Here is a 27,353-nt window from a genome sequence, read left to right as displayed (position 1 = left end):
CATAAGAACAGCCTTCTCCTACATGAAGCTGTCTATCAATTAAAACCTTAATTTGAGGTCCTTCTCCAGGTACCTCCCTCAAGAGGTGGAACAAGTTGCAAGAGCAGCAGAGAGGGCTTTTTCTGCTATGGCACCCCAGTTGTAGAATTCCCTCCCTAGGAAATTTCTCCTAATACTGACATTGCCATCATTCAGACACCAGGATAGGTCCATCCAGTTTGCCCATGTTTTTAATAGCATTTGCAATTCCTGGTTGCTGGTGCTTCTCATTTGCATTTTTATTGCCTGTTTTAATTAATTCTATTTTATTTGTTTTTATTGCTCTTATAAGCCACCTTGAGGGCTTGTTAAAGCTGAAGAGTGGGAAAGAAATCCCTTCAATAACAGAATGAATAAACAGGCGGTTCTTTTTATATTTGGAAAGGCTTCCCTAACGTTTAACTTAAAATCTACATGTCTACAGTTTAAATCCAGTGTTGCTATTCTAGTAGATATGGGCAAATAATGGCTCTCTCGCGTCTTACCTTTTAAAAACAAAATGTGAAAATCAACACGTTTCCCTTCTGTATTTTTGTGTGTGCTAAAAGTAGTATACTTTGCTTGGTATGGGTGACTTTTAGACTGTGCTACTATCTTTGTTTCGAATCCCCGCAACAGGGTGAGCTCCCGTTGCTTGGTCCCTGCTCTGCCAACCTTGCAGTTCGAAAGCACGTCAAAGTGCAAGTAGATAAACAGGTACCGCTCCGGTGGGAAGGTAAACGCGTTTCTGTGCGCTGCTCTGGTTCGCCAGAAGCGGCTTAGTAAGCTGGCCACATGACCCGGAAGCTGTACGCCGGCTCCCTCGGCCAATAAAGCGAGATGAGCGCCGCAACCCCAGAGTCGGCCACGACTGGACCTAATGGTCAGGGGTCCCTTTACCTTTACTATCTTTGTACCTCTCCTTTGCTTCAAAGCTTCCAATATCCCTATTCAATGCTGGTGCCCCCAAATGTGAAGGTGGTGGGAGCTTTACTCCAAATGAGATCTTACCAGCACCTTACCACTGCAGTCCAAGAAACATTATTACTGCAATCTTTTAAAATACAGATATTACCTCTGGCAAGGTATCATGTCATTGATTTACAGTCTTTCAAGCCTGCTCTTCTCACTACTACAGCCCTAAAGTCCATCTGAACAGAACTATGCCTAAGAATGTCAGCAATACAAAATTCTACATTTGTACTCATATTTATTTTATTACTATCCAATAAATCAATAGCAGTGGAGCAGGTTTCTGCAGTTTTTGATAATCTGCTTAAGTACTGTAATATATACTACACTACATCTAGCTGCCAGAGCTAAACAGAGGGGGTCCTTAGTATATGTGTGTGTGAAAGAAAATGCTCTGCTTGTGCAGCGATTCCCAAATGCATTCCCAGAAACTCAAGTTTCAGGGTCGAGGGAATCATTCTGTTTCCCCCATGCAAAGGAGTCCTTGCCTCTTGACAGTCCCAAGGCAAACAGATTTCAAGGCAAGGCAGACATTTGGCTACACAAGAAATGCACCCACTCCCATGAGAAGTAAACCATGACTTCAGTATCAAAAATTATGGCCACACAATGAAAATTAAGGCTAAACTATGCAAATTCTGTGCTAGTTCTTTTGCCCACATTTTTATAAAGCCGAAGAGAGTATATAAATTATGGAGAGCTTGTTATTAAAGTAAAATTGGGCCCTTGGGTATGAAGAGCAGTAAAATGAAGATTATACAAGACAGATTTGATTCACTGTTCCAAGAAGCTCTATATACAGGCCTGTATGTTTCACATGTACTTCACCAGCATACAGATGTGCTTATTCTAAACTCATGATTGGTGTTGATTTTTTTAAATTGTTACCAGGTATGGTGAAGTGGCAGGATCAGCAGCATAGGAAGCTGCCTCATAAGCAAGTCAGATCACTGGTCCCTCCAGCTTAGCACAGTCTATACCAACTGACAGTGGCTCTCTAGTGTCTCAGACAAGAGTCTTTCCCAGCTCTACATGAAGATGCCAGGGACTGAACCTGGGATCTTCTGCATTTGCCCTACTAATGAGTTACAGCCCTTCCCCCAGGAGAGGAAAATAGCAACAGGAGCTATGTGGGACAGTGGAACAATTTCCACCCACACAAAACTTCCTCTCCTCCCACACCCAGCCCCCCAATCTGTTCCAGAAGTTTGCATAACCCTCAGAGGAGATTTTTTGGGGGGTCGGGGGAGGCACAAAGAAAGGAGAGAGGGGCGAAGTTATGTTGAGCAAGTGGAAGTGGTTCAGCTCAGGAAATGAATTGTGGGTTGCAACCGAAAAGTTCCTCACTCTGAAGATGGGGCCTTTGGCAAGTAAACCCTGCATGTGTTTATATATTTGCTTTTAATATTTGTTATTTTTATTAGAAAAGGCTGGGTGTGCCTGGGTTCTTTGTCAGCAGTCAGATTATGCCTCGTTTTGCATACAGGGAGACCAGTAATAGCTAAACCCCCCACCCCTTTCACTCAATTTCGAACCAGCTCAGAATTATTTATGAATTTTTCAGATGACTCTTTTGAAAAAGGCCACCTTTCTCTGAGAGTTCTCTCGCAGCTCATAACGTTTGCTGCACATTATTGTATTGTCTTATCATTTTCAACCACCCGTCAAAATGACATCAATTCTTTTTGTCAACGTCTTGGGCACTAATCACAGCTCAGGCAGACCTGTGCAAACAACCCACTTTCAATTTCTGCGCAATTTGCTTAGCTGTTGAATGAAAGATTCTCTCACATTGAACACACTTTTGCACATGCACCTCCTACAAAGCAGCCTGCTCAGACTGAAAGCTGACTGGGCATTTGAAGCACCACATTTTGACATTCAGAGCTAGAGAAAAGCTTCTTGGGAGAAGACTTTGATCTGTAGTGCCTCTAAACATTACAAGCTGAGTACATGACCATTCTGAACCAGATATTCATGGACTTTGCCAACATTATTGTCAAGGGAAACATGGAAAACTATCTTCTTTGACCATAGTTCCACTTAGTGCCAAGGCAGCTCCCTTAAGCCTTATAACAATCAAGTCTTATATGTTCCAGGGCTGCTTTATACCCCTTCATGTCAAAAACATTATTTGCTTCAAATCAATGTACTTTCAGTCCTGACTATCCCTACAGACAAATACAAAAACCAGTTATTAGTGCAGTTTTGCATCTTGCAGAGAGCTATTAACTGGGGTGGGGGGTGGGGAGCTCCACAAGTCCAACAGAAATTCCCAATCGATGCACAGTGACAAGTTGCATTGCCTATTTTGTTAGCCACAGGTTATGACTGTTTTGCGAGCAGATGTTGTGTTTGTTTGTACTGAATTATTGCACCTTGCACAATCTGGTGGCAACTAATAAGGAGGGTTAGCTAGTGGGAGCTACGGAGGTCTCAGCATGGCCAGACAGCCACAGTACTGCAGCTGAGAAGCTGTAACGTACATCAATACAGAAGAGCAGCTGCTTCTCTGCTTGGGATCAGGCAGGTGTTTGGGATCCAGGTAAACTGTCAGCTTGTTCTCTGCTCTACAAAGAGCAAAGACTTCAATAGGGCCCTAAGCATGGATGCAGAGGCTATCTGGATGTGTGTTATGTTCACTTGGAACACTAAAGGCCTGTGATGCAAATGAAAGAGGCTTATTTTTCCAGAGTAGTTAATAAGGACTTCTCTTTAGTTGCTTGATCCAGTGCCAGCTAAATGAGAAGCATTTATTTTGCTGGCAGAGGGACTGCAACATACAAGTCAGGCACTGAAGCTGGCCTAGTTCTACCAGCTACACGAGTTACATATGGCTGTGTATAGAAAACACAGATGGGATATTGCCAATATTTTAAAAAGGGGGGTTAGCTCCTCTGGGACACCTCTCTATAAGGCGATTTTATACTTGAAAGCCAGGGAGCGGGAATTGTAGGGTCTACGCAAAGGAGGAAAAGATGGGGAAATCCCAGACACCCACGGCCAAGAAACATGATGCTGCCTGCCCCCTCACCCAGCCAAATGAGCTGCTGGCGCCTAGGAATGCAAAATACATTTTCTAGCCCACGGGAAACTGATGGAAATTGAATATAAAAATCTAAAGAGGCTAACAGTAAGCAGCGTTATAGTGTCATCATTGCCTGCATTTTTCACTTCCTTCTCTTATTCCCTTCAGAGAGCATGAGGATTCAGAAAGCTTTTGCGAATGAGGAGCTCTCTAATTTGTCTCCACTAACCCCCAGGCCACATTGCATGGAAAGCGCGCCCTCAGGCAAGACTGAAGACGATCTCCATGGAGCCCATCAACCTCTCACTAAAAGAAGGCAGGAAGAGCATCGCTGCCTGTGGGTTTGGCTTGACAACAACTTGCTTTCCCTGTTCATCAGGAGCATATGAATTAGCACCAGGGAAGGGGGCATGAGGGCACTTGCCCATTAAAATCTAACTGAAGTTAATCAGAATTCAGATGGTGCCAAGCATCCAATGTAAAAAGGGATGGCTACTATCCCTTATTCTAAAAAAAGAGTTTGCTTACACAAAGTAAAGGGGAGACATGCCCTCAAAGCACATAGCAGACACACACTAAGAAAGTACTAGGGGATGGACACCAGGGGATCAAAACATTTTTGTAATCTGGCCAGTCAAATAATCCCGAAGCATTTCTAAAGTGTCACATGGAAGATCCCTTTCCCTCCTCATTTTGCAGCAACAATCACCCATTGCTTCTTTCGCTTCCCCATCCCTATCAATCCACTTCTGTGGCCTCCCAAATTGTAGCCACTTTCTTTCTTCCTTACCTTCTCACTCTGTAGTCTCAGCAGAGAGATGCTGAGCACCTGAGCCTGTCACAACCTCCCCACTTCCCAGAGCCTTTCATTGCTAGGCCATGCCCAGCATACTAGCCACTGCTGCCTAACGCCCCACCCTGATTAGCCCAAGCAGGAAGGGATGAGAGAATGCTGACAGAGGGCAGCTCACATGCCGAGAGCACTTCTTGGCACATATGGGTAGGGTGGGAACAGATTGTAGTGACCAATCATGCTTACTAGAAGGAAAGGAACTCTTGCCACAACAAGTGGTATTCGGAAGCATACTGTGTCAAACAAGGTAGGCAGAACAAAGCTATTAGAGTTAGCAGCCACTGTTACCCTTATCCTACATGAATTTAGGTAATCCTCTTTTAAAGCCCTCCCAAGTTGGGGGCCATCGCTGCCTCTTTTGGTAGCAAAGGGAATTCATTGTGTGAAAAAGTACTTCCTTTTGACTATGCACACAAGTTCAGCTCCCCCAATCCTCCACCTGTGTTAAGTCTGTGAACCAGCCCCCAGGTGCTACATACAGGATCAGTTATCCTGCAGTAACTGTTTCCTGAAGTTGGAGTTGGGGAGAATCAGACATCCTTGGCAAGAGTAAAAACCTGGAGCCCTCCTCATCCTCCCTGGATATGGCATATGCAAGGAACCTTTGGCTGAAACACAACTCTCATCATCCCTGGCCATGCTTGCTGGGGCCGATGGGAGTTGCAGTTTAGCAACATCTGGGGTGGGTGGGTGTTCCCTACACTTGGGATAAGGGGTCATGAAAACAGCAGCAGGATCATCTCTACTGGATGGGATTCAAAACTCCACAGAGAAATTACAGCTACCTGCAGACAATCTGAGAAAAGTCAGCAAGCATAAGCATTCTGGAACCTGAGAAAACACTCTCTGAATCTCATTTGTGTATATGAGCCTGCAGCCTAACCAGCAGGGTTGTTGCAAGAATAAAATTATACAAGTGAAGCTTTTGGATTAGGGTACAGAGATAATTATGTAAACCAACTGGGACATTGCTTCTGCTTTAGCACACGAGTTGCAAAAGAGATAAAAGATGGAATCTTTCACTGGGCCAAATTAGGGTGCTTGCAATCCAATTAACTACCTTGGTCAGAGACCTCCTTGAGTCTCAGAGCAATCAGGCCACCCAAGCCTGTATGACTTAAGAACAGAAAATTAATTTTACTTTAATCCTGTGGTAAATGGTCGTGCCCAAAGAACCTGGTGTGGTCTGAATGCTTGCAGAAACGATTTGAATAGGCAGAGCCAGTTCTATAACAGATGCCCCTTTGACTTAGGCTTTCATTACTGACTAAGTCAGTTATGCATCTTGCATACCATGCAGAATTTCGCAGATGTAATGCACTATATAGCTGAGGCTGCTGGTGCTGTTTAAAAAACCAACAAAAAGAGTCCTTGGAAAAAGCTATAATGAGAATTTGGCACAGAATCCTTGACCTTCATGTATATCTTAGTCCCTTTTGGCCTTCAGCATTAAAGATGCACAAGCTCTGAGGCCTGTAAAAAGACACACAGAGCAACAATGAAACACATATCACTACTCGCAAAGAGAAAGAAAAAGCAAAGAAAGCTAAGGCGCTTCTTCAAATACAGGACAACCTGCACTGTCTCCAAGGATGCCCCAAACAACTGCTGCCTCCTAACAACTACCTAAATCATATTCTAATAAAAGTACTGCTGCTGAAATTGTGAAGTCTACTGCGGCTAAAGCACTTAAATTGGAAGCCATATAGTATGCAGATATGGCAGCTTCTCATAATCCTGGCACAGTGCTGTGGAATACATAACAAGGAACATAGAAAATGTCCTAGGAAGAGGTCTTTTTTGTTGTATACCTCCCAAGAAAGTGGGCTATGACTACATTATGGGATATATGGGGTAGTACAGTCCCAGAGTAGTTGACCCCATTTCACCTGAAGAGCTGTCAGTGTCCTTAAAGCACAGAAGGGGAATCTGAGGCCCTCCAGACATTGCTAGACTACAACTTCCATCATCCTTGGCCATGCTAATTGGGTTTGATGGGAGCTGGAGCCCAAAATATCAGGGGCCACAGGTTCCCCATCCCTGCCTTTAAGTACTATTGCCTTGCTCTGCACCTGTTGAGTCTTATGGCATGGGGATGAAGAGAGCTACCACAGAGTGAATCTTCTGTATCTGAGGAGCCAGAAATAGCCATGACTTCTGATATGGGAGAACCAGGTAGGGGAATGGAGTCTCCTGGTCCAGGTCATCCTCTGTGCTTCAAAGGGGACGGACCGAGAAAAAAAGAAGCTGGGGTGGGGAATCAGTTTCAGGGTTCAAAGCTTATAAAGACTGATAGAAGTCAGGTGGGGAGTCAGCTTACAAGCCACCCACCTCCTCAGCAGTGACGATATGAAGGAACTATAGGGAAGCCAATCGGATTAGTCACTTATAGAAGTTCAAGGTCACTCTGGATCACTGGCCTGAGCAAAAAGGATGTCTTGCTCTTGCACTTCAGACTAGTCTTATTTCCCTCGACAACTTGATATGAGATAGCTCTGACAACTAAAAGCTCACCCCAACCCCTAGGCAAGCACTATGATTTTGCTTCAACCCAGGAACATAGCGTGCAGATGCTCTAGCTCTCCCCTCTAATAAGCAGAGTGCAAAGTACTAACCTTTTCTCTTACTCAGCAGTTTGTAAACATGCATACATCAGAGAAGCAATCAAGGAAACACACAGAAAGGCCTGAATTATATTAGATATGCAAAGCAGGTGCAAAATTCAAATGCACTGGAGCAGTACCTCTAAATAAAAGCTGTGTAAACATGCTCAGTGCCAATTCAGAAGGTATCAGTTCCTACAATATTCTCCTATCAGTGGACAGAATTGCAACTTTCTGTTTTCCAAGACCATCAAGCCAACATCAGTCACTAGCACATGTTACCTCTGACTATCCCTGTGAGCCATATCATTAGCACTTTCTCTTCAGGAAACTTCCCCAGCTTTATGTTAAAAATAGCCACATTCTCAAGAACTGGGAAACTTTTAAAGCCAATGATTAAAATTAAGCAGAAGTGCATCACTCATTGGCTTCAGACACCCACATCTTGCATACTGGATGGCCAAACTGCTCTCTCTCAAATACTGGGTTTCCACATGTGCCTGGTTCACTTTCCAGCTCTCTGAGCAACAGAGTACCCATGGCAACAAGAAACACGTTGTCAAATGTCCATTTAAGCTGAAAATTAGCCACATTTACCAAAGTTGACAGGAAGGAACAATGTGATAAGCTCAAATGTCAAATATAGTTATGCAATACACTTGCAAGTGATTCCAGTCCTACCAGACCTTTTTGGAGGGTTCTGCTTAGTTCTAGTATCTCTCTCTGACCCTGACTCCCAGCTTGCTCTATGGTGCTACTTCCTGGATTGCTTTTTCTGGTCCTGATTGCTCATGGACTTGTACTGAGCTGTTTTATCAATTTCAAAGAAACTTGACAGCTTTAAAGAGTAATGGTTTGCTGATCAAGAGGCCAACCAACCATGTAATTGACACTGCTGTGATTCACAGATGAAAGCAATGGTTTGTTGACTATTATTATTATTATTACAATTGTACTTTAGTTTTCAAACAGCTTAGTTCTTGAACGTTTTGGCTCCTGAACGCCGCAAACCTGGAAGCAATTCCGGTTTGTGAACTATTTTTGGAAGCCGAGCGTCTGATGGGGCTTCTGCAGCCAATCAGAAGCGGCACTTTGGTTTTTGAACGTTTTGGATGTTGAACGGACTTCTGGAACGGATTCTGTTCGGTTTCCAAGGTACAACTGTATTATTCTCCATTGAAGTGCCTGCTGGAATTTCTTAGAAGCTTTTCAAGACTCCTTTGTTGAGGAGGACAATAACAGCAGAAAAACTTTCCTAACAAATAGTTTGCCTATCTTCTTCTACAATGTACAGATAAAGGTTACACTGTTAGGGCGTGACACGTTACACTACATGCTCATGGTGGGCTAAAGTGAGACTTTCTAGACCTGTCCAGTGCTCCATGTGATCTTAGTGCTAGATCCTAAGACTTGTTTTGTTTTGTTTTTTTCATTTGGAGAATCAAAAATTGCAGGATTACTCAGCACAGCCTGGGTACATACTATGTCAAATTTGATTCAAATCACTCTCTCTCCCCCGGGTTCATCCAGTTCTTTGCAGGGAGATGCAGAAGCCATTTGGCAATTACAGCATTTCCCAAGGGATTTGCAAAATCCCCCTGCGCATGCTTACATCTTGCCTGGCATTGCCCATATGCAGACAGATTCACTTGAGTACTCCAAAGTTTTTAGGGGAAGGGAGGGAAACACATACTCCTGATGGGTTCCACAAGGGCCCTACCTGACTTAGAGCACGTACCTGGCTTCATGCTATTTAAAATAAACATTAAAAGTCAGACGAAGGTGCAAAACAATTTGCTCAGAGAGAATTAAGATATAGGCAAAGCACCTTTATAGAAGCCAAATATTTAGCCATGCATGAAGAGTACCAGAGCTAAGGTGGCTGAAATGAAAAACATGGAAATAGTCCCTCTCACCAACAGAAGAGCTTTTTAAAATAGGGCAGAGCAGAATGAGAACAACCATTTTTTAAAAAAAAAATTAAAAATAGTTTATGGCTCTTATGGTTCCAGAGGTTTTAAGACTAAGGCTACTAAAGGTTAAAAAACTGGGAGGACACAATAGGTGACCAAGTTCATTGCACTGTTTGACTCTAGTGATGATTTATTTTACATCTATTTAATGAGATTTTTCAGTAGGCAATTCAAGTATTTCATGTGAGAACATATCAGTTTCAGAATGGGAGTACAAGAAAGGCACGACTTCTGACTCAACAGGAAGACTATTCTACTTAATTTGATACCTGGAGCACAGGTGCTTGGTTCTTTCTGAATTAAAACTGGAGGCATATCTTACTCCAAAAAGGAAAAGAAAAGAAAAGAAGTATTGTGGAAGCAGAGTGTCTATCTTCTTTGATCATTCTTCGACCAATGAGCAGGCATCTTCCTTGCAATAGCAGAATAGCTTGGTTAATAATACTTGCTCTCTTGGCATGCTGCCCTCTCCCTTTGTCCTGTCTGTCAGGTTCAGGATGGCACCATGCTTTCCAGGCAACACTGATTCATCTGGGATGCTCACATGCCCATGAGCTGCAGCACAAGCTGCATCAAGGAAACCAGTGCTGCACAGAGGCTCCTCACCTTGAGGGGCCCAGTGGTGGCTGTATCCAACATGATGTCTTATTTTGTTCCATGTGCTCTTCAGTCTTCTCATGGCATACCAATGAACTTTGGCATACTATGTAGGAAACACTGCCCCACACCAAGAGATGTCAGAACACTAAAGAGATTCCACTTCTCCAATGTTTACATTTAACATTCATAATGGTATCAAAGCAAACAGCCAAGAAAATATTTGAAGAGTCTTGCACTTCTCTTTGACATGAAGACTCCACTAGTCAACAGAGACAGCCAAAAGCAACCTGGTGTCATAGCAGGAGTATTACAGCTCACAGGAACCAGTAGCAAATCATCACTTAAGACCACCACAACCCCTCAGTATGGGCATCCCCTCATTTTCAGAGAATTGTAGCATTGTAGAGTTGGAAAGGATTCCGAGGGTCATCTAGTCCAATACCCTGCAATGCAGGAATCTCAACTAAAGCATTTATGACAGAGGGCCAGCCAACCTCTGCTTATAAACCTCCAATGAAGGAGAGTCCACAGCCTACTGAGAGAGTCTGTTCTTGAGATAGGGGATTAAATATACACCCATATTCCAATACATTATCTTCTGAAAGAGACTTCTTTTTGCCTGCATGCAAAATTTCAAACAAAACCATTTAAAGGTGGAGCTTGGGCATTTCCACCTAAGTCTAAAAGGGGAGAGATATAACACCACATATGCTGCTCAGAGTGCCTCAGACTAGTGACAGGAAAACACCGCAATGAATAAGAGGCATCTTCTACCATAGACTAAGTTAAATAGACAGTGTTCTGTCTTTAGCAAGCACTTCTAGTCTCAGTCCATGTTTTGGATGAGCAGTATCAGCTGAGCAACACAGTGCCCCAACAGAGGGGCCAAGGATAATGCCACATCCATGCAAATGATGTAGCAATAAGTATGCAAATTAGCTATTGCCCCCTGGCTCATGATTGGCTTCTAGTGCAGTCTCTGTGCTGAAGCAAGATGCCTCCCAACTGTTTAAAGGCCATCTGCATTATCCTAGTCAAACACAAAATGGAGAATATCTTCTCCCTTATCAAGCTCTGCCTGGAAATCACTGCACAACACTGGTCTAATGAATCCTTGGAAAAACAATGACTAGAAATGTATTTTCTAGACTTGCAGAATAACTCCTGGGGGTGGCCTGAATCATAAGAGATTCACAGGAATAGCCAAGTATATCTCCAGCCTCAGACTGTCTGCACAGTAGTAATTCAAAAGCCAGGTTAACAAAAGTTGAAAGGAAAACTGCTTCTGCTTGGTTTTTTAAAACTTGAGTCATTGCTTATACAGTGGTACCTCCGGTTACATAGACTTCAGGTTACATACACTTCAGGTTACATACACTTCAGGTTACAGACTCCGCTAACCCAGAAATAGTACCTCAGGTTAAGAACTTCAGGATGAGAACAGAAATCATGTGGCGGCAGCGGGAGGCCCCATTAGCTAAAGTGGTGCTTCAGGTTAAGAACAGTTTCAGGTTAAGAACGGACCTCCAGAACGAATTAAGTACGTAACCAGAGGTACCACTGTAGATCTTGATCAAGCCATAAAGAAGTACTCCATACCACCATCTCAGCTGCCTTGAAATGCAAACTGAACTCACCCAATTATTTATCATTTTTGTTTAAAACATATACCCATCAATTGAAAAATGATATTTTTCCACCTGAATATGGAACTTAACTTTGGAAGATGAGTACTTAACTTCCAACTACAAGCTAATATTGCCCAAACTGACTTCTAATGACTCCGCACCTATTGCCCCCTAAAACTGATCTCCAGCCTTGCAAATATAAAGCCTATTGTCTTTCTCCTTGTTTCTGTTTTCTGCCTCACAAGGAATTTGTGTAGTCCAACTAGTACTAAAGACAAGGAACAAATAGATGCCATATTTTCAAACAATGAGGAAAGAAACCATTTCCCCCCATGACTTATTTATTTTCTCAGCTACAGTATGAAGTAGGTTCAGACATGGACTGTTCCAGATTCACACAGTGAGCTTTATGGCAGAGCTGGGAACTAAACCTGGGTCTCCATGCTCCTAGCTTGACACTCAAGCCACACCATCACACTGGCTCTCTATGAAAACAGTACTGTACGCTGTGTCCACCATGATACTGAACTCCTTCAAAGAAGGGCAAGATCAGATCATAATAAATGAACAAGCAAGCCACCATGATGGCTAAGAATCAATTAAACCTCCCTGTGATAGTTGGCCTTAACTTGTGCAGGTAAGATGAATGCAAAATTCATGTTACAGCATGAAAATTCATGTTACATCAATAGTTCTGCTTTGATACAATACTCAGACAAAGCAGCTTTTTCTCTCCCCAGCAGTTGTGCTAAACACCTCACCCACAAGTAAACTAGTCTTAGATGCATTTATAGGCAGCATCCACCAATTGTCAAAGCCAAACAGGTAGCAGTTTTAAATCAAAACTGCAGTGTCCCACAATGCCCTATGTCAGCATAAAGGTTTTTAAGCACACAAAACTAGGTATTTGGAATTACTAGCAGAAGCAACTCATGGAATCTGAAGTGGTTGTAAAAACAGAGGTTGTAAAAACTCCTGGATTCTTGCTAAAACTTATTGCTGTTTGCTACCCTGTTGGCTATAACCTATAATCCATGCTTTCCCCATCTCAGTTCTCAGTATTCAAAAGTGTATTTCTGTAGGACTTGTCACTTCATCTGTGTCCTGCTTCTTCCTCTTCATCACCGGAAGTTTTAATAGCTCAGTCAAAAAGGAAAGCAATACAAAAGGCATATAATAGGGAACTAGCAGCAGTTATACAAAACTTCCTCTTAATATTACCAACATGCTGGTTACATGACACAAAACATGCCAGAGTTGCAACCACTGAAACACTGGCAGGAAATTCAAGACCAAGCTGTAAAGTGCAAAACTGTGGGATTACCGGTAATTTGCCACAGACACTTCTCCAAGCCTGTTCTAGAGAAGATGCAAGCAGCAAAATCCTTGGAGTTTGCACCAACAGGCAAGAGGCCACAAGCAACAGGCATGAGGCATACACACACAGCACAAAGCAAATGTTTTTCAACACAAGCAACTCAGGGACAGAAGCAAGCTGCTGTTTTTAAACAGATGGCAGTCTCCATACAGGCTAAGGAAGGCACACAGTCATTCAACAAGCAGGAAGAAAAGCTATAAAAAGCAAGCATTAATCAGAGGCTCCAATATTCTTAGCACACACAACACGGCAGCTTTCAACAGCCAAGGCTCCCCGGGCAGCACACTGTTAGATGCTTTCGACATACCTCTCAACCTAAAAAAAAGCCCCTAACCATGAAGGCAAACCTTCATTGGAGGGAGTGATGAGGTGAACAAGCATTTTTTAATTATTATTAGCCAAGCTGTTTGATTAGTAGGTTTCACAAGGGGTAAAATCTTGAGAGTTAACTCTCCACAGTTCTGCCTTGTCAGGGACATTTGTCATGAAAACAACACTTCTAGATATTAATGGTTTATGGGGACCTTCTAAGTGTATCCTTTCCAATTTGAAGATAAATTCTGTTAGCCTTGGCTATGACAGGTGGCATTATCCAAATCTAGATCTGGAGAAGGTGTTCTCCAACACAGGGTCCCTCAGGTCAGTGGCTGGAGTCTGGGTTGTTTGCCTTAGAAAATGGGGATCTGAAACCTAGGAGGCAAGAATTAGTTCCCTGGCCATGAACTGAAAAATTGACTTGATTGATGTGGATAAATTCCCCTTCAGGGTAGGCTTTACTAAGATTTCAGCTAATGACTACTTCAGTACTGGAGGGTAGGTGTCAAAACGCTCCACACAACTTATGCAGTTTTTGTGTCTGTGAAAGCAGCAAGTTGAGGATGTGACATTATTAATTCAGTTGCCCCACCGTCTCAATGTTAAAAGGCATTATTTATTTTTGTTTTTTTGGGGGGGAATGATGTCATGGATATTGGTCAATGAACAAAATATAGGTTTTGCTTCTTGTTGATACAACTATGGCAATTATTGAAAGCTAGCTAAGATGAAGATAGTGGAAATTTTGGTGTGGCTTCAACTGGACCATGGCTAGAGCCTACAAGACCCCAAGGTATACAATCCTAGGTTTCAAACCGAGCTGAGAGGTATGAGATCAAGCTCTTTCCCTTGCTTTCTTACCTTCGTGCCCGGTGATTCACGTGCTGATGCTGCCGTGTTATAAGGGCACTTTCCCATACAGGGCCACTGTGGCTACTCCTATACCAACTTGCAGCCAGGTGCCCTGGGTAGGTTGGGCCAGTGAAACCATGGTCCGACTCCGTCTCGGCGGCCAGCGATGAGGCTGAGCTGCCCATAGCTCCCCTCAACCCTGGCTGGGCCAAGATTTATAGGTTAGGTCCAAGCTAGAGGCATGAGCAGTCGGCCCGCAAGGGTGAGGAGTTGCAGCATGGACTGGCGTAAAAGTTCCCAACACTGGAGAAAGGAAAGCTGGTGCTGATTGGAAAAAGAAAAAGAACACAAAACAAGAGGAAAGGGAGAGGAGAGAGAGAGAGAAAGAAAGAAGTAAGGTATGATTTAAACCAATGAAGTGACATTTCTAAAAGCCTGTTAATAACAGAGGTGGTGCCCTAGCCTACCAACATGACACACTTGATTCAAAGGAAGCCAGCCTATAGAAACTTAAATGTGTGAGGGGTCGGAAGAAGAGAATGGAAGATGGTGGCTACATAATATAAAGGGCCTAGTCCCAAGTTCTGTTGGCCAATTTAACCATTCTTTCTTCCATTTGCATGTGGGAACAGGGTAGCCGAGTGGTTTTCAAACTGTGTTCTGGGGAAACCTGAGATTTCTTAGATGTATACGGGGGAAACTCTGTGGGGAGGTCAGTAACAGCAGACAAACCTCCCTGTAAAACAGCACAGTAGCATGGAAATGGTGGGCAAACTCACATTGCCCTTAGCAAGCCTAGCCAGTGTGAACGGAAAACACTTCCTAAAAAAAACAAAAACCCACCCCACTCCCAGAATCCTCTGAAACACTCAGGGGTAAATGTACTGTGATTTGTGATTCCTCAGCAGACCAAGATAATTTGGAAAATGTTTCCTGAAAGAAGAAAGTTTGAAAACCACTGGGGTAGCCAATACAAATATAAGGAGGTCTGGTGCTCTAGTATTAAGTAATATGGGGAACCAAATGCCAATTTTCTGGTAGCATTTATATAAATATTGCAACCAGTAAAGGGCCTGCACTTAGAACTAACAAAATGTCTCACATATGATGGATAATGAGTAGAATGGTCTCTCCCCAACATCTTGTGAGCATGCATATGCCCTGAGGGATAGCTAAGTTGGTAGAGCATGAGACTCTTAATCTCAGAGCCGTGGGTTCAAGTCGCAAGCTGTGCGAAAGATTCCTGCACTGCAGGGGGTTGGACTAGATAATCCTTGTGGACCTTCCAACTCTATGATTCTATATAGCTATAAAATGCACATGCATATAGCAAGACTCAATCTCATTAATTCATGCCTGCTACACCACTCATCCTATGCAGCACATATTCCCCTAAAGCAGCGGTTCTCAACCTGTGGGTCCCCAGATGTTGTTGGACTACAACTCCCATCCATCCCTGAGCTCTGGCCTTGCTAGCTAGGGGTGATGGGAGTTGTAGTTCAACAACATCTGGGAACCCACTGGTTGAGAAAGGCTGCCCTAAAGGGAGGATGAGCTTGTTGCTCATGAGCAGACCCAAATGGAAGATGAAGCTTGACCACGCCGAAAAAAATAATGGTTTGACCTGTCTTTTCGCCACCATGGATGGATGCAAGAAAGCACAACAGCATCATGGAAGAGACTGCACTCCATCTGCTGCTTCCTTCCTTCCCTTCCAAGCGTTATATGGACCAGCTCGGCTGAAAGGAGTTGGAAAAGTGCAGAAAACCTTCAGCAGATTCAGTGGCTTCTTAAACCTCTAGCAGCCACCACTGAAGTTCAGTGTTACTACTCCTCCACTTGGAAATTTGGTGGCATCAACGTACACACTATTTGCTTTGCAGCAGCAGCCCAAATTCTTGTACCCAGGTTTGCCACCAACCAGTGTTAGAAATTCAAGATATATAAGCTAATCGCCAAATGGGACCTTAAACTGAGGTTATGGTTGCTGCAACAGAATGTGTGGACACCTTTTTCCAGTGAAATTTGTTGTTGTTGTTGTTAATTTCTATACTGCTTTATATTTTAAAGGAAAAATCTCAAAGCGGTTTACAACACATTAAATTACCAAATAAAACAATCCAGAAGAAAACAAATTCAAGCTTCAATGAAAATATTTCAGACCCTTCTCTAAGTGACATTTTACTTTCCTCATATTTATTTACCTACTTAATTTATAGAGCTGCCCCATAGCAGAAGCATTCTATGAAGCCACCGTGGTGTAGTGGTTAGTGTGTCAGACTAGAACCTGGGAGATCAGGGTTCAAACACCTACTGAGTCACGAAGCTCACTGGGTGACCTTGGGTCAGTCACAGCCTCTTAACCTACCTCACAGGGTCGTTGTAGGGATTAACTGAGGAATAGGGTGAACCATGTACTCCTTGGAGAAAAAGGTGGGATCTAAATGCAGTAAATAAGTTGTTCTGCTTATATGCTTAAGAAAGCTTGAGGAGCTAGCCAGATGGAGATTTCAGTCGCCAACCAGGCATCCAGAGATCTCCACATGTTCACAATTGGACCTGCACCAGTAGCAAAACATGCCTGGGGCCTGGCTAATGTCTAACACTGCCACCAACCATCTAGCTTAGCCACATAAGTAAGCATTTCAAGCAGGCCCACATTGCTTCCATTTTCCTGACTCACACCTTAGTGAGTCAAACTTTCTGAAAATAAGGGCAGCATCAGGGATTAAATAGGTATGTGAGAAAAGGCAGGTGCCTTTTCTTATATGGGGGCGGGGGAGAAAACCTTTAGTGTCAAGATTTGTGGTGGAAGGGAAAAGAGCAAGCCAACAATTAGTACAGTAAAAATAAAGAAATGAGGAAGAGAAGAAAAAATGCCACTGTTGAGCTTATTCAGTTACCCACCAGGATTTGGAGAGAGAGGCTGTGGTAAGAAATGAGCTATAAATAAGAGAAATGTTCAAGCAATCGCGGTTCTTTGCAAGGAAAGGGGTTGATACAAAGCTGCTCACATGGAAGATTTTCAACGCCAAGGCTGTTCCCAAAGGGAACTTGGTACAGTGGTGCCTCGCAAGACGAAAATAATCCGTTCCGCGAGTCTCTTCGTCTAGCGGTTTTTTCGTCTTGCGAAGCAACCTTATTAGCGGCTTAGCGCTATTAGCGGTTTAGCGGCTATTAAAGGCTTAGCGGCTATTAGCGGCTTAGAAAAAGGGGGGGGCGAAAAAAATCGCAAGACTCGCAAGACGTTTCCGTCTTGCGAAGCAAGCCCATAGGGAAAATCGTCTTGCGAAGCAACTCAAAAACGGAAAACCCTTTCGTCTAGCGGGTTTTTCGTCCTGCAAGGCATTCGTCTTGCGGGGCACCACTGTATATAGTAATTCCCACTCTTCAGTCCATATAACAAGTGCCAGTCTGATAGATGTCTGACACCACAATTGTGTGCATTAAATGGACTTCATTTAAAAACAAGTTCTGTTTTTCTTTACTGTTCACAACAGCCTAATATGATGAGGCTGCCAGAAATCTTTACCCTCCAGGCTACTTCCCTCCCAGCATGCACATGGCAATATCTGCTCCTTCCACTTCTACTGCCAGCAGAGGGAGGAGCTCATGGGCAAATATGGGCCTGGGAAATGAGTCACAACATCTTGCCACCAGGGCACTGGATCTAATACTTGTGTACCCACAGACAAAGTTACAGCTCTCTCAACCTCTATTCTCCCGACTTATTTCATCACTATATTTTTTACTAGTGGCTACCACCTCTGCTCATCCACCTGCCTACCCCTTTGCGCTTCTCCCACACTTGACCAAATCTCCTCCCCTTACAACTCACCCACCCTCTTGACTGTCCTTCTACAGCATGCCCCAAGTCCATCCCGTTAAAGGAAGTAAGAGGTGCAAAGGGCCTTCCCTGCTATTTTAAACCTTGCCACAGGCGTGTTCAATGGAGGCGGGAGGTACCCCATACAGTGGCTTGATAAACCATTGGTGTGAAGCACCTCCCCTCTCTCCATTAAACCTCGCTGCAAGCAAGTTTAATAGCGGAGGAACTTCACAGCCTGTCGGCTGTTTCTCATGCTGCAGCTGGCATGGTTGCCAACAGGCAACCACAGAAACTGCAGAGCATGACAACACTTCCAACATTTCCATGTGTATAGCAATATATGGCTTGGGTGGGGAATGTTTTTCAAAATTAAAAGCAACTTAAAATTTTAATTACTAAATAAATAAATCTAAAGAGAGGCTAACAGTAACCAGGAGTGTTGTGAGGAAAAACAGGATAAAATGGGGCAAGGAAAAGCTAAATATAAGCATAGTAAGCAAACAAGGCACACAAAGTGTGAGAGCACGACTCTCTTTTCCTTTTCCTGTTGCACAGGAAAGGACGTATTTTACACATTTCATTACAAAAAGAAAGAGAGGAATGAGCTTGTGTTTTTTGTTATTCCATACACTGGCTAAGAATTATTAGCCCTTTTTTGTGAATGAGCACTTGGAAGCTACAGCGCTCCTTAGACTCCTGTTACCACATGGAGGAAAAAGAGTTCTCCCACAAAGGCACTACTGATAATGAATTGATGTTTCAAAATTATTACTTTTTGATGAAGACATTGATGAAGATGAAGACAGTGCCAACCCAAGACATTTGCTTCCTGAAGAGAGGTCCAAATGGCACCTCTAGTCATGGACTGCTGGATGCAGTGCAGAGGAGAAGTGGGAGGCACCAGCTGATGGTGATGAGTGGTCAGAGGGAGAAGAGGTTTAGTGAGCAGGAAGAGGCTGTGGCAGAGAGCAGTTCAGGCTGAAGAGAAAGCTGGAGAGGAGGGGGAAAAGAGGCAGTTGGGATCGGCTGCTGAAGAGTCCAGGTAGTCTCTCCCTCCTGCTGCGACCAACTCCTCCCCCTCCCCAGGTCTCCTAGAACAAGTAAGAAAATGGAAAAGAGAAGAGTCTGGTTGTGCGCAAATGCAGTTTGCAACTGCTTGGGAAAGACTCTGGAGGAGGAGCCTTAGAGAGTGGTAGGAAGGTGGGGAACTTCAGTCCTCACAACCACCTCATTGGAGCAAGACCTGCGGGGAAGAATTGCTGGGATGCCTAGTCCTGTTTTGGTTTCTTTGAAAAAAAAGTTAACTGCACTGACAGAGTATTTTTTATTGCTAACCTACCCTTGACTCTGACATCTCCCCTGATAGGGTCAACACTTTAAGAAGTCCTGATACACCAGTTTGCCTTCACATATTCTACTCCACCACCACCATGGAACCCCATTAAGAAATTTATGTACCCTACTGGATGGCAGGGCAACCATGGGCAAAGATATACCAGGGACTAAAATGAGTTTTTCCTCCTGACTCTCAAAATAATAAAAAGGATATAGTGTGTGGAAACCCAACTTCCACCAACAAGAAGCAAGAGGTGGTGGCTCAAACAATGGTTAAGCCTTTCTAGTGCCATACCATACAAAAATAGTTCAAAACCAACACTTTCACAAATCCCTCAGCACTGTTGCCTGAGCTAGAAAGAAGAAGAGTTTGGATTTGATATCCCGCCTTTCACTCCCTTTAAGGAGTCTCAAAGCGGCTAACACTCTCCTTTCCCTTCCTCCCCCACAACAAACACTCTGTGAGGTGAGAAAGACCAAGAAATGCACCCATCTTGCTGTACATAAAAGATAAGCACCCATTGAAGCGCTGCAGATTTGGCTAACTGAGAAATACACTGCTTGCCAGACCAGCAACTATGCAAGCAACAAAATGCATTGCTGCGGATTTCTTTTCCTTAAAAAGCAAGTATGAATCCATTGCTGAGCATGCGAGTGTACTGCAGGACAGAAGGGGAACAAGAAGCCTGTTTTAACATTGCTGAGAAAAGCTCTGCAAAGAGATGAGAGCTGGGTTCAGGAAGAACAGATCTATAAATAGGTACAGGATAACCCAGCTAAGCTGCAAGTCTCAAATACCGTTCAGTAATACAGGACTACTTTCCAGGCCAAATCCAGGAAATCTGTTTCATCTAGTCAAAAGCATAATGCACAGAAATTCCAGGTGTGAGACTTACACTGTCCAGAGGTTTCCCAAACTTTGGTATAACGGGCCACTAAGTCTGCAAAAGTGTTGGAGATGATTAAATAAAAAAATACAGTCTCACTGGAGGAATCTCACTCTTGCCTCCAAGGGCAAGAAACAGAGGTCAAAAGAACTGAGATGGGAGAAATTTTAAGGACTACTTTGACTCACAACATGGTTTTACAGGCCCGAGAGAGAGACCAAAGAAGGAAAAGTGGTGGTGGCGGCGGTGGGAGAAACCACTTGCCTGCAGCACTGATACTGAAACACTATGCTTTTCTGGATCATTGATTTCTTCCCACATTTATATCCTGACCTTTCCCCAGGGAGCTCAGGGCGGCAAAACCACGGATTTGCCCCCATTGATCCTCACAACCACACTGCAAGGTTGGCTAGGCTGAGAGACAGGGCCAAGATTACACAGCAAGTTTAAAAACTGAAGAAGTAGTATCTGAGCCCAGTTCAAAACCAACAGTTAACCCACTGCTCCACACGGACTCTGGCTGTTGTGTAAAGTGGTGAAGCAAACAGGGAAACAATTAAATGTTTGCTCAATCAAAACATATACCCAAGGTCATTTCACACATTAAGCTGGAAAAAGCCAAGATTTGCCATGGAACGTGAAGTCACAGCTAACCTCATTTCCCTGAGAAATGTACTATAGGACATGTTTGCCATAGTCACACTTAACACTTTTAAGGATGTGTGTAGACACACAAAGACTCATATAATTCACCAGGGAAGTAAACTTCACACTTTAAACTTTAAACATTGCTTGCCTAACCCAGGACTAGAGCGGAATACGCCAGCCTTAATAATGGTAATTTATTACTGGCTTTTCCTTCTAACAAATGGCTCATAAATCTTGTTCATGACGATTGTCACACTTCTTTCATACTTTCAAATACAGTGGACTGTATTGAGATTGCCCATAACTGATTCAATTGGTTAAGGCAAACAACCCTATTTACAATGTTTAGCTAGCAAAAGAAGAGTGACTGAATGCACCATTTACTGCCTTTAACTAACAATGGTCTGGGCAGAAGACCAGAACCACACTAAGTGAAAATTAGTGTGGCTCCTGTGTTGGGCTCAGGAAAAAACAGGTCAAGCTCAGTCACAGGCCCACAGAGGTGGCCTTTCATAAGTCACAGAGCTGGTGAAGACCCTCAGTAGAGTCTGCCCTTTACATGCTCCCTCTCATAGGAAAGATCTCACCAATCTTAACCATGGTTAAAGATTGGCAGGTTTTGAAGCTAGTTAAAAATTCCAGTAACAGCAAACCACAATCAGTGCTAGGTATTACTAAAACCAAGTTTTCTGGAAATTTTAACCATTGTGAAGGTTGAGGGAGGAGGCAAGGAAAAAAGGGTACATGTAACCCCACGACCTTAGCCATGTGTAAGAAAAAGCCACATTATATCTACACACCAACTCATTCTTTCAGCTCCCATTCCTCATCAATAAATTGGGAACAAGTCAACTTCCTATTGAACAGAATACACACGTAGATAAAAACTATAAAGTTCTTTGCACACTAAAGCAGCAATAATAATTGGCTTCCCCCATCGTTTCTGAAGTATAAAGAACCTGTATCTGCTTGAGAACAAAAGCCTAGGGCTGTGTGTGCATGCTGGTGATGTTTTAATCGCAATCTACCCTCTGCCAAAAGAAAACCAACAGGTAAAGTAATATAGGTTCTAAGTAATTATATGCCTGTCTCACTGCAGTTTGTGTGTTGATTTATTGTTTGCACAGGGCTGTGAAGATGAAAAACACCTAGAACAGTGCTGAGCATTATTCAAAGTATTGGGTTCAGTGGCCTGCAAAATTCATGGGGGCCAGAGGGGAGGCCACATAAAGACATGAAGTGGCAAAAATAAGATTTGCTAAATATTTAACAAGCAATAATGGGAACTGCAGAAAACAGACACATACACACATCTAAAGAATATCTCTGCATTAGGGTGTGGGGAGGACCAACCCTCCCCATATAACTAAATACATCACTGCTTGAGTTAATCGAATTTGGGAGACCCAATGCTGCAACAACAATGGAAAAAGACAAATAGGGGATTTAACTAATAGAAACAAATAGTTAAGCACCTATTTTGCTTCCTTTTGTGGTTTTAACGCATAATTACTACGTTTCAAGTGTTAAAGTTAATTATGCCTGCAAGAGCATTTCTAGAACAAATAAACTAATCTATTATGAAGCAATTTACTCCTTCCTATTCTCTGAACCATTTCCTCCCTCCCTTCCTTCCCCCACACAACACTTACAACAGATTAGGAGAAAGGAGACAGATAGGGAAGCTCTCCAGTCCCATCCATGCAAGGGGCTCTTCTTATTTCCTAGACCCAAAAGAGCATCCACAAGAGGAACACACTTGATTGCTGCCACTGAAGTCCCCTCTTCAGACCAAGGCGGAAGCAGCAGCCAGCCCTTTGGTCTCTGTTACCACACACTCATCACTGATTACGAATCAAAGCGCTAACAAGCAGGCAGTACGGAAGGTCTTATTCGACTCTTCTCTACACCGGGACTGATTAAGAGCACCTGTGAGGTAATAGATCACAGAGTTTGCTTATCTGCCTGTAGCCTCCAAGACGAGATGTTCCCAAGTAGAGAGAGACAAGTGTGCCTTTCACAATGCATGCCAAGGGGTGGGGCATCCCACTGGTCTAAAGCAGCTGCGTCCAGCCCCTAAACCCAATCACCCAGCTTTGTTCAGGGCAGTTGTTAGCCAAAGCTGGGAGTCTGTATTTGCAGAGGCAAAACCAGTAGGATGAGCCAAGTACAGTGGTACCTCGGGTTAAGTACTTAATTCGTTCTGGAGGTCCGTACTTAACCTGAAACTGTTCTTAACCTGAAGCACCACTTTAGCTAATGGGGCCTCCTGCTGCTGCTGCGCCGCCGGAGCACAATTTCTGTTCTCATGCTGAAGCAAAGTTCTTAACCTGAAGCACTATTTCTGGGTCTGTAACCTGAAGCGTATGTAACCTGAAGCATATGTAACCCAAGGTACCACTGTAAATACTTTGCCTAATCCATTACTGTCCAAGGGTGCCCATGTTTTCTATCTTAGGGACCAGGCACCACAATGGCTTGCCCTGAGTGTGCCCTTTCGGTACCACAGCCAATCAAGAACATAAGAGAATAAGAAAAACGTTGCTCGATCAGACCAGTGGCCACCCCGAAGCCTATGGGAAGCCTGCAAATAGGATCTGAGTAAAACAGCACTTTCCCCTCCTGCAATTTCCAGCATCTGGTACTCGGAAGCATACTTCCTCGACACTGGAGGTAGAATATAGCCTTATCCTCTTTTAAAGCCATCCAAGCTACTGGCCATGACTGCATCTTGTGGGAACAAATTCAACCCTTTAATTAAGAAATACTTTCTTTTGTCCATCCTGAATCTTCCAACATTCTTTTTTATTGGATGCCCACAAATACTAAAGTCATGAGAGAGGGAGAAAAATTTCCCTCTATCCAAGTTCTCCATGTCATACACAATTCTATACAGCTTTATAATGTCATATTTTACTCACCTTATCTCTAAAATAAAAAGCCCCAAATGCTGTAACCTTTCCTCACAGGGGAGATGCTCTACCCCCTTGATCATTTTGGCTCCCCTTTTCTGAATTTTTTCCAACTCTACAATATCCTTTACAATATATACTACACAGTGTTCCAAGTGCAGTCGCATCGCTGTTCCAATTCCTGGAACGAATGTTAACTTTCCGTTTGGGTCATTCCACATCAAATCAATGCAAAAAACAAGGGTTTCGCCACCCACTGTCTCGGATTTTGATGAAACTTGGTGTACACCGTTCCCTTATGGTTGAAAGAAACCCCCTTAACTTTCCCCCCTCTATCTCAAATGGTTTTAATTTTATAGCACTTCAAAGTTAGGTGAGATCTGTGTTTCTGTGCCTCTTGCGATCCTTGGTCTTGTGTGCATTTTAATTTTTTTCTCCATAACCAATGATCAAATCTCTTTGAAATTTTACACAGAGCTCAATAACATGATAAGGATTTCAGGGGAAAATACACCAGCACTCAAAAGATTTTATAAGTGCCTAAAAAAATGTGTAAATGTAGTTTTTTTGGTGGTGGTGAAAAATGAGGTTTAGAAAACCTAAATTTTCAGCATGAGGGCACGATGGAATCAAAAGTTTTTGATGGTGAAAATTATTGCAAAGACATGCTCTTTCTCAACAAAGAATAAAATTTATGGGTCTCTTATGTCTTTTAACAAAAATTTAAGTTTTTGGGAGATCTTGGGGGGGGGAAATGGCTACTGGGTACAACTTTCCTACAATCCATAGCTGTAATAGAAAAAATTAATGAAACCAAGTTGTTCATCTTAAAATCTAAAATAATATTGGTTATTACAGGTTGTTGTTGTTGTTTTCAAAAGTGCAGGCTTGTTTTTCAGTTTGGGGGTATTCAAAACTATGAAAATTGGCTATATCGTGAGCTCTGTGTAAAATTTCTTTCAACCATAAGGGAAGGGTGTACACCAAGTTTCATCAAAATCCGAGATGGTGGGTGGCATGACCGCGTTGAACTGACGTGGAATGACCCATTTGCATGTGCAGAATGCCTATCCTTCACTACTGACTGAGCAACAGCAGTCTGCCTCCACATATTTCAGGGAATGCAGAGAAGGACCAAATCTCAGTGGTAGAGCACCTGCTTTACACGAAGAAGGTCCCAAGTTAAATCTCCCAGGCATCCCTAGTTGGAAAAAACAAGTAGCAGATGTTCTCAGTGGAGAGTCATGTCCAGGCAAATGCAGAATTAATCTGACAAGTTCCCAATATTCCCAAGGAACATGATTCCCAGAGCAAATGACCTAGTTCCTTGGGTTTAATTTCCAGAACACACCAACAAACATTTTCACTAAGGCAGCCCATGAAAAGGCCCACTGCAATAGTCAGGTTTCAAGAAGAGGTGATGGTTGCTCTGTTCAAGCGAGCAAGAAAAGTTTGCAACATTTACCAAGGGACAGAAGTACCCTGAACTCATATGGGCACAGTCATCCATGCTCTGATAACATCCAGGTTAGGTTACTACAATGCCCTTTATGAGGACATAATTCATAAATGCTGGTTCCAATTTAAAAATCCCAAAACTGAAGGCCCACCTGCTCCTGGATAAGTCTGCTGTTGAAACCTCTGTGAAATGCCCCACCTTCTGAGATTAGGTGGGTGCTTACCAGGGATAGGGCCTTTTTGGTGGTGTCACCTCATCAATGGAACTCCCTCCTGACATCCATTCAACTACTGCCGACTTAATGGCTTTTATGAGCTGATTTACTGACTATTTTAGCTGCACTGCTGTTTTTAAGTCTGTTTGTATTTACTGTTAATAATGTTCAGTTTTTACATGATAGTTTTATTTGTAATATATTGCCGATTACAACATTATTAAAGCAATATAATAATGTTGTAATCCACACAGTGATCCATGGTGAATGGTAGGGAGCATATTTTTTAGAAGATAAAGTTAACCGCAATTGCAATAAGAATTTTTAGGTGATAGCTTGAAAGACCAGAGGAAGCTGAACTGGAGAACTTCAAAGCACACACACCCTTAGATGCCCTGCCAATTGCTAGTAGCACTTAAGGATTCTCTGAGGAACTGGATACTATATTCTCAAGAGGGGCGGGATTGTCAAAACTGCATTACCAACACTTACATTTCACAAACATTCTGGAGGAGTGGCAATCATCTTCCACACAGACAGAATCACAAAAGTGAAGTGTTTTGTATTCAAAAGCTGATCAGCACCAAGGTCAGTTGAGTTAAAACTTTTGTTTCAAACATAAAAACAGCAAGCTCTCAAGCACAGAGGAGGTAAATAAAAGGCTCCTGAAACTTCTACAAGCACCAACTCACCAGCCACAGGTTAACTAGAACTGTTACAAGTGACTGCAAAGAGACGCTGCAAAAATAATTCCAGGGCAGTGTCCAGATCAGACTGGATCATGGACGTACAGCACATGTGAAAATAAGAAAACACACTCAGTTTCCTTGTTTGGAATGAGAACCACATGAATGACGGATCCTGCCTTCTCTTTAGAAAGTAGAGCAGGAGGTCTTAGCTATCGCTTTGTCATTCAACCTAGAGGTCTGATGAAGCCTTATGAATCCCGTATCCTGTACTTTGAGCTAATGCTGAGACCTTGTTCTGATTTCTTGAATAAAGCTTTCAGATTTCCTCAAGCTACGAGCCTGAAGACTGCATCTGATACTAAGCAGGACTGTTCCTGCTTATGTTGTGTTTCTGAGGAAGGACCATAGCTCAATGGTAGAGAATCTGCCTTGAGTTCAGGAAATCCCAGGTTCAGTCCGTGATGACTAAGGAGAGGGTTGGGAGAAACTCCTGCCTAAAAGCTCTGCTGCCAGTCAGAGTAGGTAATACTTAGCTCGGCGGACCAATTGTCTGACTCGGTATACAGCGGCTTCCTATATTTCTATTCCTATCTGAACCAACTTGCAATAAAACAAAAAAGGAAATTCTTATTAACACCTATAGAAAAACACTTTTGCTACCAATTTAGAAGCTGGAAGTTCATTCTGAGAGCTAAGCAAGCCGTCAGTGATTAAACAGAACCCAATACATAATTTCAACAACAACAAAATAAATAAATACTGTATAAGCCTGTGCTCTACTAAGCCAATTAACATTATTCCAATGAGGGACATCAGGGCACCTCATATTTTCCAGTTTATTAGCCAACTGTGCGGGGATTTTCTTATTTTAGTGTGCTGTTAACGAAAGTGTGTGTGGGCTGGCATGGTTTGCCTCATTAGCTACCCGGCAACAATTTAAGCAGCTCCCACACATGCACACACACACATGCAAAAAGAGGAGGAGGAGGAGGAAATAAAACCATCCATGGCCATGCTATTTAGCAGGGGTTGCCCCCTGCAGCTCAAGGATTACATTCAGCCCTTGGCCTAATTTCATGCAGGTGGAGGAAGCCTGGAGGAGAGGAGCAGGGGAGTAAAATAGAGGGAAGAGCCAAAACAGACAGACTGAAGCTGGGGAA

At 43.1% G+C, this 27,353-nt stretch overlaps 1 protein-coding gene across 2 annotated transcripts in view; it reads right to left on the bottom strand.

Annotated features, from left to right (window-relative positions):
- CAPN15 (calpain 15) overlaps nucleotides 1–27,353 on the bottom strand; it is a 95,603-nt gene that overhangs the window by 49,166 nt on the left and 19,084 nt on the right. Inside the window, exon 2 of one of the 2 annotated variants that reach the window (XM_028705650.2) lies at nucleotides 14,230–14,544. The exons of the other annotated variant lie outside the window; for it this stretch is intronic. Coding sequence (XP_028561483.2) covers nucleotides 14,230–14,405 — 176 coding nt within the window. The 5' untranslated portion in view covers nucleotides 14,406–14,544. The remainder of the gene's footprint in view (nucleotides 1–14,229; nucleotides 14,545–27,353) is intronic. 2 annotated transcript variants of the gene reach the window in all.

The sequence above is a fragment of the Podarcis muralis genome, chromosome 14 (assembly GCF_964188315.1).
Source record: "Podarcis muralis chromosome 14, rPodMur119.hap1.1, whole genome shotgun sequence".
NCBI lineage: Eukaryota > Metazoa > Chordata > Lepidosauria > Squamata > Lacertidae > Podarcis > Podarcis muralis.
The sequence above is the reverse complement of the archived record's forward strand: the minus strand, read 5'-3'. Positions and strand labels throughout refer to the sequence as shown.